Here is a 17,032-nt window from a genome sequence, read left to right as displayed (position 1 = left end):
GCTCATCGACCGATCAGAAGGCTTCGAGGACAGTCGAGGATTTCCAGCCACAGAGAAACGGACTTGTGTGAAGGTGGAATGGCGCAGAGACGCGTGGTTGAGTGGAAAAGAAATGAAAAGGTGGATTTCGATCGGCAACGCACGTTTTGTTGGAATGGACCAGTCAGGCGGCAGTGTAGGGCCTAGTGAGCCTAGTGAGCCTAATATTCCAGGGATCTCACCAACTTTCAGCTGGGCAACAATGCCTGCAGATTGACATCACCACTCATATTCACGGGCTTCAAGGACTAACGACACCCTCGTACCCTGCCACCCAAGGCTTCAATTTACCATGCAACCCTGCACCCAACATGTCATTGATAGCTCGTAGAGCACTATGGCACGTCTAGAGTCCCCTCGAAAATTAAATGATGACACTTCTTCGCAGACTTGTCGACATTTGGGGTCTTGATCACGTAAGAGCAGATGATGGCAGTCTCCGGCAAGCCCAACCACCATCGATGTGCAGGAATGCTACGGAGTAGCTGGGTACTCATACCGCTATCCCCAACTTCAGCAAAATGGTCATCGCTTACCTTCCGGCGCAGGGACACCATCTTCCGGCCCTGTGCCTGGAGCCCGTTTAGGCTCCGTCCCGTGGTGGTCTATGCTGCCCTTTTGCAGCTTCAGCTTGCCCAGTGAACGTGATAGCCTGGCACTCAGACTCCGGTTGGCCTGGCGCTTATCCGCTTCGACCTGTGCAGCCTTGCGTTGTTGCTCTAGATAGAGCCTCTCTTTCTCAGCGCTTTTGGACTGGTCCTGCTGTGCCGCCTCTGCAGCCTTGATCTTCTCTGGGTTCAGCACTTTGTCCTTTTCGTGGACCACTCTCGTCTCCACAGATTTGATCTTTTTGCGCGTCTTCACGTAGCTTTCCAGTCCAACCAGAATAGCATAACTTCTGGAAACCGAGACATGCGACATGTCAACTCCAGCATCGCGCAAGCTGTGGACGAAAGCCCGGAAGTTTGCAGCAGGTGGTCGATAGTGGCCACTATTGCGCCGTCAGACCCGCAGAACGAACGTCGACGAATGTTTTACTCACCTCAACGGAGAAAGCCTCCTCAGTTGCCCTCGTTTTACCTTGATGAGACCCGCTGACAGGATACGAGCGCCATGCAGGAATGAGGAGTGCTGGAACGCCCCTGATTGCTTGTACCCAATGTACAAGCGGAATGAGGTGTCTAAGATACGTCGGTCAACGCGAATGCTTTTAGGACAAGTATGCTTTACAAACCTGCAACCTTTGGTCATCTCAGCAAATGGTCTCGATTAAACAAGTCTCTGGCCACTTACAAAGATCCATTTATGACCCTTCTTGAGACTGGTCCTGATCATGTGGTTGAACAAGACCGCCGCAGAAACATGCTTGACTTTTGCGGGCCCCTTGGCTCGGTGAAACTATTGATCGGTTCACGTTAGATCGCTTCATTGCTCTGAAATGGGTGAACTTGCCTCCTCATTGACGTATCTCTCGCCCTCGTCGCCGCTGGTATTGTCCTCGCTGTCATCTACGGATGATTCATCTGAAGAGCTACGGTCAGACTGGTCGCTGTCGCGTGGCGGCACGTTGTATCTCCATTCTGGGGCTGGATCATCAACAGGCACTATGCCATTGACGCTGTCCCTGTAAAGCTCGTCCATGGTCCATACCAATTCGCCATTCTTGGCCCAAACAAGCAAGCCCTGCTCGTTTACCTTGACCAAATATTTGAGGCGTTCTTCTCTGGAGAGGTATCGGACTTGCTCCTTGTCAAGTCTCGCCCTGCTACGTTCTGGTAGGTCGACATTTCTGCCATCGCCTTGATCGAGCCAGTAAAAGAAGTTTTGGTCTGTATCCTGAGTCTTCCAGTAATTGTGGTACTTGCGCAGATTGCTGCCATACCGATGCTTCTGGTCCACCATTTCAAGGAAATATTGTAGATCCATCATCTTTGCGTTCTTTTTCCGAACCTCATTAGCTTCTGCTCGCTTTTTCTTGGTCTCTTCAGCTTCGCCCAACTCGTCCGAGGAGACATCAGAGGCTGATGGTGAGCGGTCGTCCGCCCCAGCTCTTCGAGCAATCCCTGTGGCTCTGAGCCATTTTGTCCTTGCTGGTGACGACGGCGCTTTGTCTGAAGATTTTGTCTCTTCCTCTGCGACGTCATGGATGGGATAAGGAGCTCTCGGTGTGGTAAGCTGGTGGTATCGGGCATCTCTCACTGCCTGTTTGATGAGTACTCAGCCAAACTGGTTGTAGTGCCGGAACAAACCGACCTCATACCAGCGTGTAGAGGCATCGAGACCGAAGCCATCCAGCTGTCGCCGCGCGCGGTGGCCCCTATATGTTTTCTAAATTCCTGTGAGCAGCCTTCAGCGAAACCTGAAAATGCGGCGGACCTGGATGAGGATGGCTGCCTTGTGACTCTCCTCTTCGTTGAGACCAGGTATTGACTGCGGTGCATCAGTTCCCGGGTCTTCTCGAGCTTCTTGCATAATGCATTGCTTGGTACTGTCGTGGCGGCGAATGCCGTCAATCCTGTGATCGCGACTCGAGAGGACAACAAAGGCCGCGTATCACCATCGAGCCGTCGAGCCCGTCAAGGGCCGTCTCTCGACCCCGCATCCTTATCGATAAGAAAATCCCGCGCACTACAATTTCGAGACATCAACGACTTCGGCCTGGGCACCGTGGCACTCCTGGGGCATCAAGTACCTAGGTAGGTACTGTATAGCATCGAGCGACCAGTCACACAAGGTCGGACACGGCTACAGTCAAACTTTCGAGCGAAGTCGAATTTCTGGGTCCGGGGACGACGAGTAATGGCTGATCATCTGTGACTATGTCGGGTGAATCCGCCCTGCGACTTTCATACCGTTAGAGACGCTATTCCAGGTATGTTTCCTTTGATGTTTGTGGACATTTCCGAGGTGAGTTACATGTTTCTGTCGAGAGGCCGGTATCGGGTGGGGAATTGAAAGGCACAGGCGTCTGTCAAAACTCGTGCCTGAACGCACTTGCTTCATTTCCGGTGGAATTCTTGCCGGATCGTCGATAAAGGCTACAATGTTATTGAGCTGGATTTTTCCCATCCATCTCTCAAGTCGCCGTGTCTACCGACTACCGAGTCGCCGAACACTGCCGTCCACGGTATCGATCATCTACCTCAAGTGGCTAACACGGTAGTCGTACTACCGAAGACATAACCGACGGACTCTGTGCTCAACATTGCTCAGAGGGCTGTACGACTAGGAATAGCAGCATAGCCGTTTCTTCGCAAGGTCAGCAAGGGTAGCCTACGAGATCAGAAGGGAAGACAATAACTCAGGGGGGCTGCTACATGAGCGCAGCGGTATGTTGGTGACTCGCCCAAATCGAGTCAACTAGGAGAGAATAGCGATGCATGGGCCAGTGATCGAAGGTCATTCACCTCAGAGTCAGAAAGTGCTGACTCGTCGACTGTTCCCCGCTCCTTTCGCTCTATTCTCTTCTCCTCCTCCACGGCAGCCAGCCACGTCAACCGAATCATCATCTGACCGTCGACACGGATTTCGTTTTCCTTGAACCAATGTCAAGACTGAATCGAGCGGCAAATGCGGCATTAATTGTCTCTTAGTCGATGCTTTGGGTTAGTCGGTCAGAGCAGCTTTCTCGAGAACAGGTCTCGAGATTCTGCTCGACGCTAGTCTCTCTCGAAACTTCCCTTGCCCCTTGACCCGGGGGTAAACCACTCACCCCGCTTCTTTCAGGTCGGAGAGGTGCCAATTCTCCACGAGTCAGCTGAACCGTAGACGATGATAGGCTGAAGAAGCTGTACGGGGAGTCTCCCGGTTTTCGGAGGCAAGTTCAAAGCTCTTCAGTCTTCCAGTCAATGGCTCCATTGCAACCAATCACAAAACCATGGTTGGGTCCATGGAAGGGCGGATTCGACCACTTCCACCGGTATCATCGTATGCAATAGGCCGCTAACTTGCCATTTTACTCGCTAAGCCTCGAAGCATAATGGATAATCGGCACGGACGAGAATCGGAACCGCTGCGATCAACGCAAAATGTCCTAGCCGTTCTGCAAAGAGCTGCAAAGGCGCTTGGTCTGGCACTTGTCAACCGCCCTCGTGGAGACTGGGGTCCTCGCAGACTCCAGTGGGGGTAATCCTGAAATTTCCTCTCCCCACGTGTAAGTCCAAATGTTGGTTTGGGGATTCCTCTTCTTGGATCAGTAGAGCTTCGATGGGCAAAGACACAGCATCAACGGCACCATGCAAATTGAGAGCCGTTATTGCGGTGTTGAAAGATAAGACTAGTGAGGCTTCCTTTACAAGTGCCACCATGCCCCCAAGGCGCTCGGTCGCAGGACTACGTGCCTTGTCCCCAGAGTCTGGCACGAACCATCGCAAACTCCGTCCAATCGCTAGAGCTGATCATCTCGCCCATCTCGAACCAAGACACTCTGGGGTATGATGACGACCCTCTTTCGAGTCTAGCCTTGTCGACCAATAATTCCGCACCGACGCGATGAATGTAGGGTCTACCACGGACCCGTTAATTCTTCCCCATATCTATCCCCCAGAGCCCTCGCTCTCGCTCAAGCTCCGAGTTACTCTCGGGTTTCTTCCTGAGAATTGTGCACTTCTCGTCTTGATTTCTTACACCAGGGCTCTACCTTTCCTGCTATCCTTCACTTGAACATACTGTCTTCCGTTGGCCTATCACCCGCCTCACGAGGGCTGTTCTGCTCATGGCACCTACATTGACCGGCGCTATGAATAATGCAAGCAAGAGGAAGGCTTCCGCGGCCGGTCTGCCCACTGCTGGCAGGACAGTTAAACGAAGAGCGTCCAAAGCTTGTCATTGTTGCAGATCGAGGAAGGTGCGTTGCGATGTCGTCGAGAGCGGCATACCTTGTACGAATTGCAGGCTCGACGAAGTAGAATGCATAGTCACAGAAGGGAAGCGGAGGAGAAAATCGTATGCGGACGGAGAAGTCCTCCACCATTCTCCCTGTACTTCAATCGAGGAGGAAAAGGAGCCGCCAAAGTTCTCGATATTCGATGATATCGACGGATTGGATGACTTTGCTCCTGCCTTGTCCACTGCCGAGCCGGCACAAAATCTAAATGCGCTGGAATTTGAGCTCAGTCACCACAAACCTCATATGCTGTGTAGGTCTACGGCCTCTGGTAGGCTGTTTGCTTGCTAACGGCATTAATTGTAGATCAAACGCAGGGTCACCGGCTGAGTCGGGACGAGAGGACGAGACGGATGTCTGCGATAAGCACAAGACCTCTTCCAACGCCGCTTCCGTTGTCATCTGGTCCCGGATACTTCACTCAGCTGACTCCTCATCTGATGATTCGGCCGGACATTATTCTGCCACCATACATCAAGCCGATCCCGCAAAGGATTGCCACTGAAGATCTCGAGTATCTCCAGAGAAAGGGTGCCTTCATCATTCCTGAACCCGGTCTACGCAACGAACTTCTTCGGTGCTATGTACAATATGTCCACCCTTATCTACCGCTGCTCGACCTCCAAGATTTCCTCGCTACAATCGCAAAAGACCAACCAACCGACACGGTCAGTCTCCTGCTGTTCCAGGCTGTTATGTTTGCTGCCACCGCATACATAGATATGCGGTACCTGGTGGCACAGGGCTATGTGACACGAAAAGCAGCCCGGAAAGCCTTTTTCCAAAGGGTCAAACTCTTGTATGATTTCGACTATGAGGTCGATCGTATCACGATCGTCCAAGGCGTTTTGCTGATGACCTACTGGTACGAAAATCCTGACGACCCCAAGGACGTTTGGCATTGGTTGGGCGTTGCAATTTCGGTAGCCCGCACAATCGGCCTCAATTGCGACACGTCGAATGCACCATTGATGACTTTGCAGAAACGCCACCTTTGGAAGAGGATCTGGTGGTGCTGTTTCATGCGAGACCGCCTGATTGCTATTGGCATGCGCCGTCCAATGCGAATCAACACCGGAGATTCCGATGTTCCGATGCTTGAACTGGCGGATTTTGAGACCGACCCTCTTCCCACGGAGCTGACCAGAATGCTCGGAGGGTGTCCGACAGCGAAAGACAGTCTCAAGCGGGTCACGTTGGCCAAATTGTGCATTGCACTGGCCCAACTGTGCGTGTGTATCAGCCAAGTCCTTGCTGTACAGTATTCCACCCTTGGCCACAAGATCGGTGCCACACAAGAGACGACTATGAGACTGGTACCCAAGAAATCCGCGGCAGACTCATGCGATGTGATCCGATGTGATCGTGAGCTGGAGGCATGGTTCACGGACATGCCTGAAGACCTTCACTATTTCGTTCCCGGCTCTCGTGATCCAACGACGGCCGTCGATGGCGAAGTCATCAATGTGCACCGTGCACTCTTACATGGTGTTTATCTCACAGTCATCAGCGCTCTGCACCGTCCACAGATCTTGCCTTCTGCTCCGGACGTCGTCGTGGCTCCGGAGCTTCGGGATCTGTCTAAAAGGAGGGTCCGTGAGGCGGCCAATGATATTACCGACATGTATAGGAATCTCTTTACTCACGATCTGATACGATTCTTGCCGAACACTGGTGTCACCTGCCTCCTTCCTGCCATTATCATCCACCTCCTTGATATCAAGTCGCCAGACAGCGAGATTCGACAAGCAAGCGTCCACAAGTTTCAAGTTTGCATGCAAGCGTTGCAGCGGCTTCGCGAAATGTACGCATCAGCAGACTTTGCCTTCTCTTTCCTCGATGCGGCTGTTCGAAAGACGAACTCGCAAATTTCCAGCGCGGCAATGGCCATGAAAGGGCAAGCCTCCCCTTTCAGCCCTCCGGTGGAGCAGAAACTATTCCCGTCGGGTCCACTGCTGCTTACGCCGCCACCAGAAGCCATGCAGACCGCCAACATGCTCCTCTTCAATTCGACACTGGCTCAGGAAGAACGAAACCTACTTTCTGCATTCACACCACCGGGATCAGCAGGGTCCGAAGTCAGTCTACATTCATTCACCCTCGACGGAGGAGCCACAAGCTTGGCCGGAGCTGCCGACGCCAAGGGATATGGGCTTGTGAATACCCAGGCCCATGAGCAGCTCACCGACACTGACTTTGATTCGATGGTAGATTTAGAAGGTGGCAGTAATCTATTTTCAAACATTGAAGATGGCATCGATGTGAATATGTCATGGTTGGATGCCTTTGATGGAGACGGCCCGAAATCAAGTATACAGGATTTCACATTCACAAAGCAAGAGCATTCCGAGGCTAGGAATATGTCGGGTTACGCCGAGCAAATATTGGACTTTGGCGGCGACCTTGACGTCGATCTGGGCATTCCTGTGGTTGGTTGATGATCCTGGGTCGGGAAAGTCACGGACCGGTCACAACAGTGTGCTTTTGTATCAACGATCAAATGCGGTTGTATTTAGTCTTATGGGCTCGGTCAGGAATGCGTGAGGCTGAAAACGAGCGCTCTGGATCTTGGTGATGTTGTTGGCGAGCCTCATGCATGCACCTGTACTCAGTGGAAAAGGTCAACTCGTCAGACAGCGAGACTATTATCTGGTCAGCGAATAATGTGCGTGAATGTGACAAAGTCGTGCCTTAAGAGAAGCTCGAGAATCTGTCAGACAAGATACTTTTCTTCCATTTGGTGCTTCAGTGGTGGCTTGCAGATCCCAGCCGAGCACGCGCAGCTTTCCCCCAGTATCACGAAGCTTTAAATTGACCTCTTTGACCTGTTCGAATACAGATAATCACTTCCTGAGTTCCTCATTTGTTCATGTATCATCGCTCAAGGCAGAAAGAGACGCTCTCGCGGGCTCTCCATCCATCACCTAGCCCAGGCAGGTCACATCCCAGCTTATCGGCTGCCGTTAGCTTTGGGCGATGATGGGCCTAAATGCTGCCCCCCGAATTGCCCTCGGTTCCCCCACCACTAATGCTCACCAGGTATTATTGTGCCATCCTTCTTGGAGGGAAACCTGCAGATCCTCAAACGTTCCTAGACCGCAAACTCCGCAACGATGTCACCTTCCATCTCCAACCAGTGGCAAAGGGAGATATCGTGAGGTTCTGGCGGACCCTGCCGCAGTTGACCGGTCGATCGAAGTTGATAAGCATGTCGAGTTGTGCCAATCATTCTGCGGCAGGCAGCAATCCAGACTTAGAGCTCCAACTTGCCAAGGGCTGAGTCTCTTACGAGTACCGAAGCAATGCCACAAGGAAGCTTGTCTCGTGCTACAAAGCCTGAGTTGAAGCTATTCAGCCAATCGTGTTGGAACGGTCTGTACTCCAAGAGCCGGCAATGACAGTGCCGTGTGCACGAACGAAAACAGTTGGCGAAAGAGAGAGAGAGAGAGAGAGAGAGAATGGTACCACTAGACAGCAGCTGACCGGGGAGACATTGATCGAATAAATCTGAGGTACCCGGAACCAACCCTGGCCTTATCTCAACCAGGTGCAGATGAAATTTACCACTGTGACCACCCCAACTCGACCACAACTGAATCGAGGAGAGTGCTCCATTGAAATGCTGGCGACCTGCCGTATATGGCTGGATAAAGGCTGGTGACCAGACTCTTTGCTAAACCAGCTCCGGAAACTCACTATCCTTTCAAGCATATGCGACGAGCGTCGTTGTCTCCACTTCGAGCTTGACTGCAGCTACAATCCCTGTCACAATGCTACTCTCTGTGGGAGACGACGTCATGGAAGATTGACACTCCAAGCAGGAACATCTTCTTGAGCGAATCGCCAGCTTCAAACGTTTGTACAGAAGGATGCACCTCAGTCCAAACACCACTGAGAGCCCGAAAGAGCTGCAAGCTAGTGCAGGCACTAGATGATTGTCACTCACGAGGAAGCTCGTCAATGTGGTATAGCCGATCACGGTAGGGAAATTCTGTGCTACATAAACAGCTCGTGTGCATGCTCGTGCCCGCTACTCTTCTCCCCTCGTTACCGGATCGCAGTGCTCACTCACATTGCAGGAACCCGCCAGTCTGCGGCGGAGAGAAACAAAACATTCGTCTCATTGCCCTCCCTCGTGCAATCCTCTTTGCTCGTGCACTGGCACACTTACAGTCTCACCATGCAAGCGATCAAATTTCTTCCCCTCGTAGGCGCCCTTGTCGCCGGGGTCTCTGCTATTCCCGGCCCTGTTGTCCATAATGGCAGAGGAATGGGTCCTAAGCTTCAGATTTCTCCACGCCAGCTTCCTGCCGAACCTACTGGTGTCCAAACCATAATCAGTCCGAATGGCGCCAATATCACCTACAAAGAGCCAGGCAAGGAAGGTGTTTGCGAGACCACACCAGGCGTGAACTCTTACGCCGGTTTCATCAACCTTGGAGAAAACGTGCACAGCTTTTTCTGGTTCTTCGAGTCCAGAAATGACCCTGCCAACGACCCCATCACGCTATGGCTCAACGGTGGGCCTGGAAGTGACTCTCTTATCGGTTTGTTTCAAGGTAGGCGACTTGTGCCTTTCGATTCAGTATTTCCGGCGCTGATAAGTGATACAGAACACGGGCCCTGCAATGTCACCGAAGACCTGGTGTCTCAACTGAATCCCTACTCGTGGAATGAAGCTTCAAACATGATCTACCTCAGCCAGCCGTTGGGTGTTGGCTTCTCATATGGCTCAAAGGTAGAGAAATATCAGGTGCAGATGAAGGGAGCTGGACTGACATAGGATTAGGCGCCGGGTTCCTTGGACGAGTTAGGATCCTTCGTCAATGCTTCTGAGGCCAACGTCACCGGCAGATACCCGGTCATTAATGCGACCGCTATTGGTGGGTTTTGTACAATCTGCACCCATCTTAACGACTAACCAGGGGTGCAGATACTACCGACCTAGCTGCTATCGCCGCTTGGGAAGTCCTGCAAGGCTTCTACTCAGCCCTACCTCAACTTGACTCCAAAGTCCAGTCCACCCAATTCAACCTCTGGACAGAGTCCTATGGAGGTACGTGGTGTGGCGCTTCCGACTTGGGGCAAGACGGTTGACTAGATCTAGGACACTACGGACCTGCCTTCTTCAACTATTTCCAGCAGCAAAACCAAGCGATCCAGAACGGTACCCAGACGGGCAAATATTTCGAATTTGTTAACTTGGGAATCATTAACGGCATCATCTCCGAATATATCCAAGCGCCATACTATCCCAAATTCGCCGTTGAGAACACGTATGGAATCCAACTTGTCAACCAGACCGTCCACGATTACATGGAGTTTGCATGCTTTATGCATAATGGATGTTTGGACCAAGTTGCTTTGTGCGGTGAAGTCGATACCACCACGCTCAGTGGCCAGGCTGTCTGCACCGAGGCTGAGGATATGTGTCGTGACAATGTCGAATCCCCATACTACTACTACGGTGACAGAGGCGTGTACGATATCCGCCACCCATACGAGGATCCCACACCACCTACATACTTCATCGATTACCTCAATCAAGCGTCCGTCCAGAATGCACTAGGCGTCGACACAAACTATACCACAGACGCCAACGACGAAGTATACTTCGCCTTCCAGCAGACGGGTGATTTCGTCTTCATCAACCTGCTGGAGGATCTGGAGCAGATCATCAACAGCTCCTCAGTCCGGGTGACGCTCGCATACGGCGATGCAGACTATATCTGCAATTGGTTCGGTGGAGAGGCTGTCTCGCTTGCAGCTCAATGGCCGCACGCTGCTGAGTTTGCCGCTTCAGGTTACACCCCGTTCGTCGTCAATGGCGTCGAGTTCGGCGAGACCCGAGAGTACGGCAACTTCTCGTTCACGCGAATCTACGAATCTGGTCATGAGGTACCGTATTACCAACCCGTGGCCGCCCTGGCGCTCTTTGAGCGGGCTATCGGCGGAAAGGACATTGCTACTGGCACCATCCCGGTGGATGGTACCAACGGTGGCACCAGTGGCGAGCCATTGGCGACGCACACCGAGTCTTTTGTGCCCTTGCCGAGCTCGACTGCATCCGCGAGCGGGAGCGCAGCTCCTCTGCCCAGATATAGGAGATGGGATTCTTGAGCGTGACGAGGTGAACGATGACATGCTTACCGACATAGTAATGAGTAATGGTACTAGTATTTCGGACATGATGAGTTATTCCCTACTGCTCTTCTCCCGACATGTCTTTCTTACATGCTTCTCGTCCGCCTTGCGTTCTCTGTGAATCTCCTTAGCTTCACAGACTTCACCGCTACAATTGTCGCGCTGGTACTCCGTACGAGATATTAGGATGCACAAGACCCGGATTCTATTACACTCACTGCAGCTCGGCTGAACCTCCCCCGCAGCTTGGAACGACTCGACCAACCTCGGTATCTTCACATCACGACTCGGCAATGACCACAAGCTGTCTGAGGAAGTTTCGACATGCCCAAAGCTTCCAACGTCTGTTTGGAACTGTAGACTTCCTAAATGGCACTGCAGATGGTTTGATCACGAATCCCGTATCCGCCTTGCTCTAAATCCTAGGTGCCCAAGTGCCTGGATGTAAGCTCTGAATATTAAGTGCTGACAGGAACGACAAATCGTCTCATTAGACCACCACGGCAATCACTACATATCTCACCGAACTGCACCGAACTCGTCACTCAACTGCTGGACATTTGGATAGAAGACTACCGTCTTCATTATCGAAAGAGAGCTCCGCTGGATCTTCAATTGAGCCGCCCACCCAGCACCAACGTCCCTGATTCCGTGTCAAGCACAATGTCGATCTCAACACCAATAACCCAGCTTCTGGGTATCCAGCACCCAATTCTGCTGGCGGGGATGGGTCAAACATCAGGTGCCCCTCTAGCCGCAGCAGTGTCGAATGCCGGTGAGTTTCTGTGGGATAGCCCTTGAGACGCTTACCCTCCCGTGGTCCAACGTTGCTGAGAAGTGCCCTAGGCGGTCTTGGTGTGATCGGCGGAGTCGGATATACGCCTCAGATGCTGAGGGACATGATCGATGAATTGAAGGTAAGTCTGTTGCAATGTTTACCAAGGCGAGTCGAAGCCTATATCTAGGTAATCGTAATCTTTCCCCGCCGAGCCTGAGCACTGTTTGCAAGAAGACTCGCAAGCGCTCCCTCCAACTCTTTTCGTCTTCCGAGATATCAAAATTTGCCTTGCACTTGATAACATGGATGTCGTCCCACGTACACGCAGGCTGATCTACGAGACCCGGCTCTCCCCTTCGGTGTTGATCTGTTGATCCCACAAGTTGGCGGATCCGCGCGCAAGACGAATGTGAGTTACGATCCAACCGTTCCATTCCCAAGACCTGTACATCAATCATGTCATGTATTCCCAGTCATCCCTGAGGCCGCCGTGCCGTGTTGGCTCATGTGGCGTTGTTCTCTGACCGCGCCGGCCCCTACCAGCTTGACTACACCAAAGGCACGCTCGACGAATTGATCGACATCATCATCGCTGGCGGGGCGAAGCTCTTCGTCTCCGCCGTCGGCGTCGCGCCGAGACACGTCGTCGACAAGCTGCATGCCAATGGGATCCTGTACATGAACATGATCGGACACCCCAAGCACGTTCACAAGGCGTGTGCGGCTGGAGCGGACATCATCTGTGCGCAGGGTGCTGAGGCAGGTGGGCACACTGGGGAAACGCCGACGAGGTAAGTACCTTACGTCCACGTCCAAGTTCCCTTCCCCTTCCACGCAAGCAAGGGACACCGCAAGCCAGAAAGTTTTCTAATCACATCTTCATGTTCTGCAAACCCTTAGTGTTCTTATTCCCGCCTGCGCCGATCTGGTCAAGAAGTACAAATCGCCCTTGACGGGCCAACCGGTGCAACTCGTCGCGGCAGGTGGGATTTACGACGGTCGCGGCATTGCAGCGAGTCTGATGGTAAGTACAGTATTTTTCCTCCATTTCCTCTTCTCCCTAAGACACAGCCGATCACTGATGACTTGACTTTCACAGCTCGGCGCATCAGCCGTGTGGGTGGGCACGCGTTTTGTCACGGCCAAAGAATCTGGCGCGCCCGAGGCTGCCAAGAGGGCGTAAGTACAGCCCTGTGTCCCATATTCAAGCACCGTACTCATCATACTCATCACCGTGAACGACACATCCCTCGCATGACCCAGGAGTAGAAATACTGAGATCTTTGTGACGTTAGCATCATCGGAGCAGACTTTGATTCGACGATCAAGTCGACCATCTGGACCGGCCGGCCTCTACGCGCGCTCGCAACGCCCTACGTGCGCAACTGGGAGACGAACCGACAGGACGAAATCAAGAGCCTGCAAGCCAAGGGTGTTATCCCACTGTATCACGAGATGGACAAGCTGGAAAAAGTCGGCGGCATTACGGAGGAGATTGAGGACCAGTCGACGTTGAGGTTCGTACGGTCATTGCCATTCATGAAGAGATATGGGGGTTTTCTGGTGTGACATGATGCTAATGATGTGCAGGCCTATGGGTGTTGTCTCGGCTATGGTGAACACCCCGAATCAATCGGCTGCCAAGATTGTCAAGGAGATGATGGATGAGGCTGTCCGGGCGCTTGGTGCTGCGTCGGATTTCTTGCGGCCTGCATCCAAGCTCTAGGCTATGATTTTGCGCAGCAGAACCCTGGATTGGGTATCGACCACCATGTCGTCCAGACTCGCTGCCACTCGGAGCCTTCTTGACTATGTGCCTCCGAACCATGCCGTGCGTATGGGATAATCTCGAGGCGGCTGGACTTGCGTGCGTGCTTGTACAGATGATGGTGAAGAGATGACCCGTGTCTCTCACACCTCATTTTGTGGCACAGCAACACATATACACTCGACCTCACTTCGCGCTAACTTGCAATTCCATCACATTGCGCGATCGAACCTTTCGTGATTCCCGCGTCTTAGGCCCATCCTGTTCGGGTCAACCATGGTTGACTCATCGTTGGTGCCCAAGCGAAGGCTCCTCGTCAAATTTTGCCTGTCCCAAGCCATGAGGATCTTGGCAGCCAGCAGACGTACCTGGTATATTTTCGTTGGCGCATCGCATCGTTTTCGTTGAAGAACATAATCCTCCAGACCACCGTCACATTTCTAGATCAGCGATCTTTCATAATCCGACCCTCTTCGAAGTACATTATCTGCTTGCTGACCAAAACTTCGAAACCGTCATCCAGCCATGTCTCCTCACATTCCCGACGTGTCCTTACCTCCAGCTCCTGGCATATCAATCGAAGACCAACACCAGCTCTCCGGAGAGCTCGTGGGCTGCTCAGAGCACTCATCGAGAGCAGACCAAACGCAAGAAGAAGCGGTGCAAGGCACGGCGGATGAGAAACCTGACAGCATGGACGTCCAGGAACCCGCTGAACCCGACCTCGACCTCATCTCAGAAAAACTGCCCCCGCAAGTCCCGACCAAGCCATTGGTGACCATCTCAACTTGGGAAAACGCGCTTCTCAACTCTCAAACAGCGGCTCGTCTCCAGCCTCATTTGCCACCATATGAACTTTCGTTCTGGACGGATGCTTGCCTGCGGGGCCCCAAACCGGTCAAGCTCGAAGGATGCGGCCTCTGCGTCGTACACCGTCGTCTCGACAACAGCAGTCCCGATGACCGAGACTTTGCCATCATATGGTGGCAAGACTCCTTCGTGGCACGCGACATTCGTGACATCGGACGTGCTGAAATGATGGCCGTGGGGCAAGCATTGGAGATCACCGTCGAGCAATGCGAACGCATCTCCGGTATCGCCGTCACCAAGGCAAAGATAAAGAAACCTGGGGCTGCTGAGGAGCTAAAGCGTCGTGTCGCTACTGTTCCCTGGCCCATGCCGAAGGTCGTCAATGTGTTCACGGATAGTCAGCCGGTGCTAGACACTATCACTTGCTGCTGGTATTCGGATTCTGGGTGGCCACCGGCTTCGCGGTCACCACTGAGACGCGTTAATACGACGATCGAAGCGCTGATGACTCTGGGTGTCAGAGTGCATCTGCAGTGGGTTCCAGGCCATGCCAGCGATGTTCGCAACCGCTGGGCTCACGAAGGAGCTCGTAATGCGCTCAAACCGCAATACCAATCCCGCAAAGTATACCAAAGGTCCGTGCATCGAGTTCATCGACGGCCTCAAAAGGACAGATTTGCGTCACGAACTTTCACGGCCAGGGTTGAGAGAAAAGGTAGCCTGAGGTAGGTAGCACAACAGCGGCAAACAAGTTGGGAGGGACTGGTGGAAACAGAAATTTTCATCGTAATATTTCGTAAAAAGGAGGGCCGACCATAACTCTTGACTTAGCTAGCCTCCTACTGCCGTTCAGCCCAAGCAACCCACCGCTTCACGACTTCGTCTACGCCGCGCAGGCCGGCTCTCGTGGCTTCAATCTCGAACCATTCTTGGTGGACACGGCCGCATTGGTCGCATTCGGACTTGACCACTCGCTTCTCTGCCAATTCGAGGTGAATGAGTCGTTCGACACGGTGGACATGAGGGACTTTTCGACCCGGGACATGGTTTAATCCCGTTCCGGTGTAGGGATAGTAGCGAATAAGAGTGATGTTCTGTCCACACTGTTTCGTCCATTGCGTCATGCGCCTGTGGACGTTCTCTGCACGGCCAATCTTCAACATCATCGTGCGCTGGACATGAGCTGGATTTCTAGGCTGAGGATGCCGGACGGAGGCATAGCGCTGGATGGCCTGGTTGGTTCGCTGTGCGCGGGCGGTGTACATGTTATCCTCATCATCCAGCAAAGATGACGCGGTCTCGTCATCTGGTTTGGAGACTTCGGATTCAGGTGTGAGCCAGAATATGTAGATGTACCCAGTGTCGTCGGTGGGTGGGGTCGGTCTCGATAGCTCCGTTAGAAGGAGAGATGTCGTTTGGGGGGAAAGGCTGGAAGGGATGAGAGACAGCAGGGTCTGGGTTTGGGAGTGAGTGACTGAGACTGCCGGGCTGGGTCGGAGTGGTGTTGGAGACGGCCGCGAGAGGGGCGTTGCGAGACTGGCGGATGGTCTTTCCTGCCGCTGGCTCATCTCTGGCCTTGAAGTTCTTGCATATTGACAGACAGCTGTGCGGGAGGGTTGAGGTCTCGGATTATGCTTTTCTCGAGGCTGGTGAGTCCTGGGAGGCGGATAATTGTCGTCATCGGCTTGAATACAGCAAGACCACGACAATTTGACATTAGACCGCGGCGAGTGAGCGCGGCGTTTCTGTAGAGGTCGATATTGAACCATCTCTTCCGGGACTTTCATCAATGGGCTCTGCATCTCCGCCCACCCAGAGGGTAATGTCTCCCGCCGTGTAGGACGGTGATCATTATTCTCCTGCCGTCGGCGGTGCCGTCTCGGTTCTGGAACGATCTCATCCAATTCTAAGATGCACACTCGTTCGACCAGAGTATCAATGCTTGACTTCTCTTTCAGCGGATGTAAGCTCGTCTTGTGGCGACTCGAGGCCGCTAGATGTTCAGCTTGTTCCTTGTGTTGCCAACAATAGAATGCAGCTGCATTTTGCTGGTCCAATACAGCGAGGACACCGGCGTCTCGACTGGGTGATGGAGCAGGAGATGTCCTCGGTGAAGCTGCTAGGGCTCTTCGGCATGGGCGCCCGGTTGAGGTGATGCCTCTGCATGTAGTAGCGGGATTCTTCGAGTCTGATCGTGGGAGAAGTGATTCGGGAGTCCGTCCACCGAAGGACATAGCGGTAGAGGTAAGATCTGTCAGGTCAGTCAACCTATGAAGCAACCAACGATTTCGGATAGACCATCAAAAGCATCGAAGGAGTGTGACAGCAGGAATGAAATAGTTAGCACTTCTGTAATGCGGTCTACAAACGACAGATCATTAAGCCGATCGGATCAAGTGAAATGGAGAGTAGCCATGCGGTCCAGCAACGGGCCGTGTAGGCAGATCACCTCTGAGTGACATGGCGAAAACTGGACACGAGGGAGGTGAAGATGGACGATTGGATATGGAGTTCACGTCAAACGCCTAAGCCTTCAGGCTGGTGCTGGTGGCTGGGGCATGGCGAGTGAGGCTGTGCATCCCAGCCTCGTCGCCAGCTTAGGGCCAAT

At 52.9% G+C, this 17,032-nt stretch overlaps 5 protein-coding genes across 6 annotated transcripts; 3 read left to right on the top strand and 2 right to left on the bottom strand.

The window, feature by feature from the left end:
• Positions 1-121: 121 nt before the first annotated feature.
• PV05_04967 lies at positions 122-2,947 on the bottom strand. Of its 2 annotated transcripts, XM_013461427.1 has the most exons (7): positions 2,416-2,947; positions 2,293-2,367; positions 1,492-2,241; positions 1,333-1,437; positions 1,274-1,280; positions 1,082-1,220; positions 122-1,030 (listed from the first exon to the last, which is right to left on the bottom strand). In XM_013461427.1, the coding sequence occupies exons 1-7, from the start codon at positions 2,509-2,511 to the stop codon at positions 565-567; spliced, it is 1,638 nt and encodes a 545-aa protein (XP_013316881.1). In that variant the 5' UTR covers positions 2,512-2,947; the 3' UTR covers positions 122-564. The 2 variants fall into 2 exon arrangements, with proteins under 2 accessions (XP_013316881.1, XP_013316882.1); XM_013461428.1 differs by having other exon boundaries at positions 1,492-2,367.
• A 1,662-nt stretch (positions 2,948-4,609) lies between these two features.
• On the top strand, positions 4,610-7,631 carry PV05_04966 (uncharacterized protein). Its single transcript, XM_013461426.1, has 2 exons — positions 4,610-5,177; positions 5,231-7,631. Exons 1-2 carry the CDS (start codon positions 4,754-4,756, stop codon positions 7,360-7,362), a joined length of 2,556 nt encoding a protein of 851 aa, XP_013316880.1. The 5' UTR covers positions 4,610-4,753; the 3' UTR covers positions 7,363-7,631.
• A 1,344-nt stretch (positions 7,632-8,975) lies between these two features.
• PV05_04965 (uncharacterized protein) lies at positions 8,976-11,126 on the top strand. The gene is made up of 5 exons (XM_013461425.1): positions 8,976-9,483; positions 9,538-9,662; positions 9,714-9,807; positions 9,858-9,980; positions 10,032-11,126. The coding sequence occupies exons 1-5, from the start codon at positions 9,105-9,107 to the stop codon at positions 11,042-11,044; spliced, it is 1,734 nt and encodes a 577-aa protein (XP_013316879.1). The 5' UTR covers positions 8,976-9,104; the 3' UTR covers positions 11,045-11,126.
• Positions 11,127-11,384: 258 nt separating this feature from the next.
• Positions 11,385-13,838, top strand: PV05_04964 (uncharacterized protein). Its single transcript, XM_013461424.1, has 8 exons — positions 11,385-11,843; positions 11,915-11,985; positions 12,175-12,255; positions 12,390-12,637; positions 12,747-12,870; positions 12,946-13,025; positions 13,142-13,363; positions 13,437-13,838. Exons 1-8 carry the CDS (start codon positions 11,732-11,734, stop codon positions 13,570-13,572), a joined length of 1,074 nt encoding a protein of 357 aa, XP_013316878.1. The 5' UTR covers positions 11,385-11,731; the 3' UTR covers positions 13,573-13,838.
• PV05_04963 (uncharacterized protein) lies at positions 13,187-16,916 on the bottom strand. The gene has a single exon (XM_013461423.1). It carries the CDS (start codon positions 16,656-16,658, stop codon positions 15,264-15,266), a length of 1,395 nt encoding a protein of 464 aa, XP_013316877.1. The 5' UTR covers positions 16,659-16,916; the 3' UTR covers positions 13,187-15,263.
• Positions 16,917-17,032: the final 116 nt, after the last annotated feature.

Source organism: Exophiala xenobiotica (assembly GCF_000835505.1).
Source record: "Exophiala xenobiotica strain CBS 118157 unplaced genomic scaffold supercont1.3, whole genome shotgun sequence".
Classification (NCBI taxonomy): Eukaryota; Fungi; Ascomycota; class Eurotiomycetes; order Chaetothyriales; family Herpotrichiellaceae; genus Exophiala; species Exophiala xenobiotica.
The sequence above is the reverse complement of the archived record's forward strand: the minus strand, read 5'-3'. Positions and strand labels throughout refer to the sequence as shown.

Bases quoted from the DNA above. Each gene is read 5' to 3' on its own strand.
- PV05_04964 (XM_013461424.1), top strand. From the start codon at position 11,732: ATGTCGATCTCAACACCAATAACCCAGCTTCTGGGTATCCAGCACCCA. The intron at 11,844-11,914 runs GTGAGTTTCTGT...GAAGTGCCCTAG, and splicing joins CGCAGCAGTGTCGAATGCCG to GCGGTCTTGGTGTGATCGGC. The intron at 12,638-12,746 runs GTAAGTACCTTA...GCAAACCCTTAG, and splicing joins ACTGGGGAAACGCCGACGAG to TGTTCTTATTCCCGCCTGCG.
- PV05_04965 (XM_013461425.1), top strand. From the start codon at position 9,105: ATGCAAGCGATCAAATTTCTTCCCCTCGTAGGCGCCCTTGTCGCCGGG. The intron at 9,663-9,713 runs GTAGAGAAATAT...ACATAGGATTAG, and splicing joins GCTTCTCATATGGCTCAAAG to GCGCCGGGTTCCTTGGACGA. The intron at 9,981-10,031 runs GTACGTGGTGTG...GACTAGATCTAG, and splicing joins CTGGACAGAGTCCTATGGAG to GACACTACGGACCTGCCTTC.
- PV05_04966 (XM_013461426.1), top strand. From the start codon at position 4,754: ATGGCACCTACATTGACCGGCGCTATGAATAATGCAAGCAAGAGGAAG. The intron at 5,178-5,230 runs GTAGGTCTACGG...CATTAATTGTAG, and splicing joins CCACAAACCTCATATGCTGT to ATCAAACGCAGGGTCACCGG.
- PV05_04963 (XM_013461423.1), bottom strand. From the start codon at position 16,658: ATGTCCTTCGGTGGACGGACTCCCGAATCACTTCTCCCACGATCAGAC.
- PV05_04967 (XM_013461427.1), bottom strand. From the start codon at position 2,511: ATGCAAGAAGCTCGAGAAGACCCGGGAACTGATGCACCGCAGTCAATA. The intron at 2,368-2,415 runs GTCCGCCGCATT...ACAGGAATTTAG, and splicing joins AGGCAGCCATCCTCATCCAG to AAAACATATAGGGGCCACCG. The intron at 1,031-1,081 runs GTGAGTAAAACA...ACGGCGCAATAG, and splicing joins AGGAGGCTTTCTCCGTTGAG to TGGCCACTATCGACCACCTG.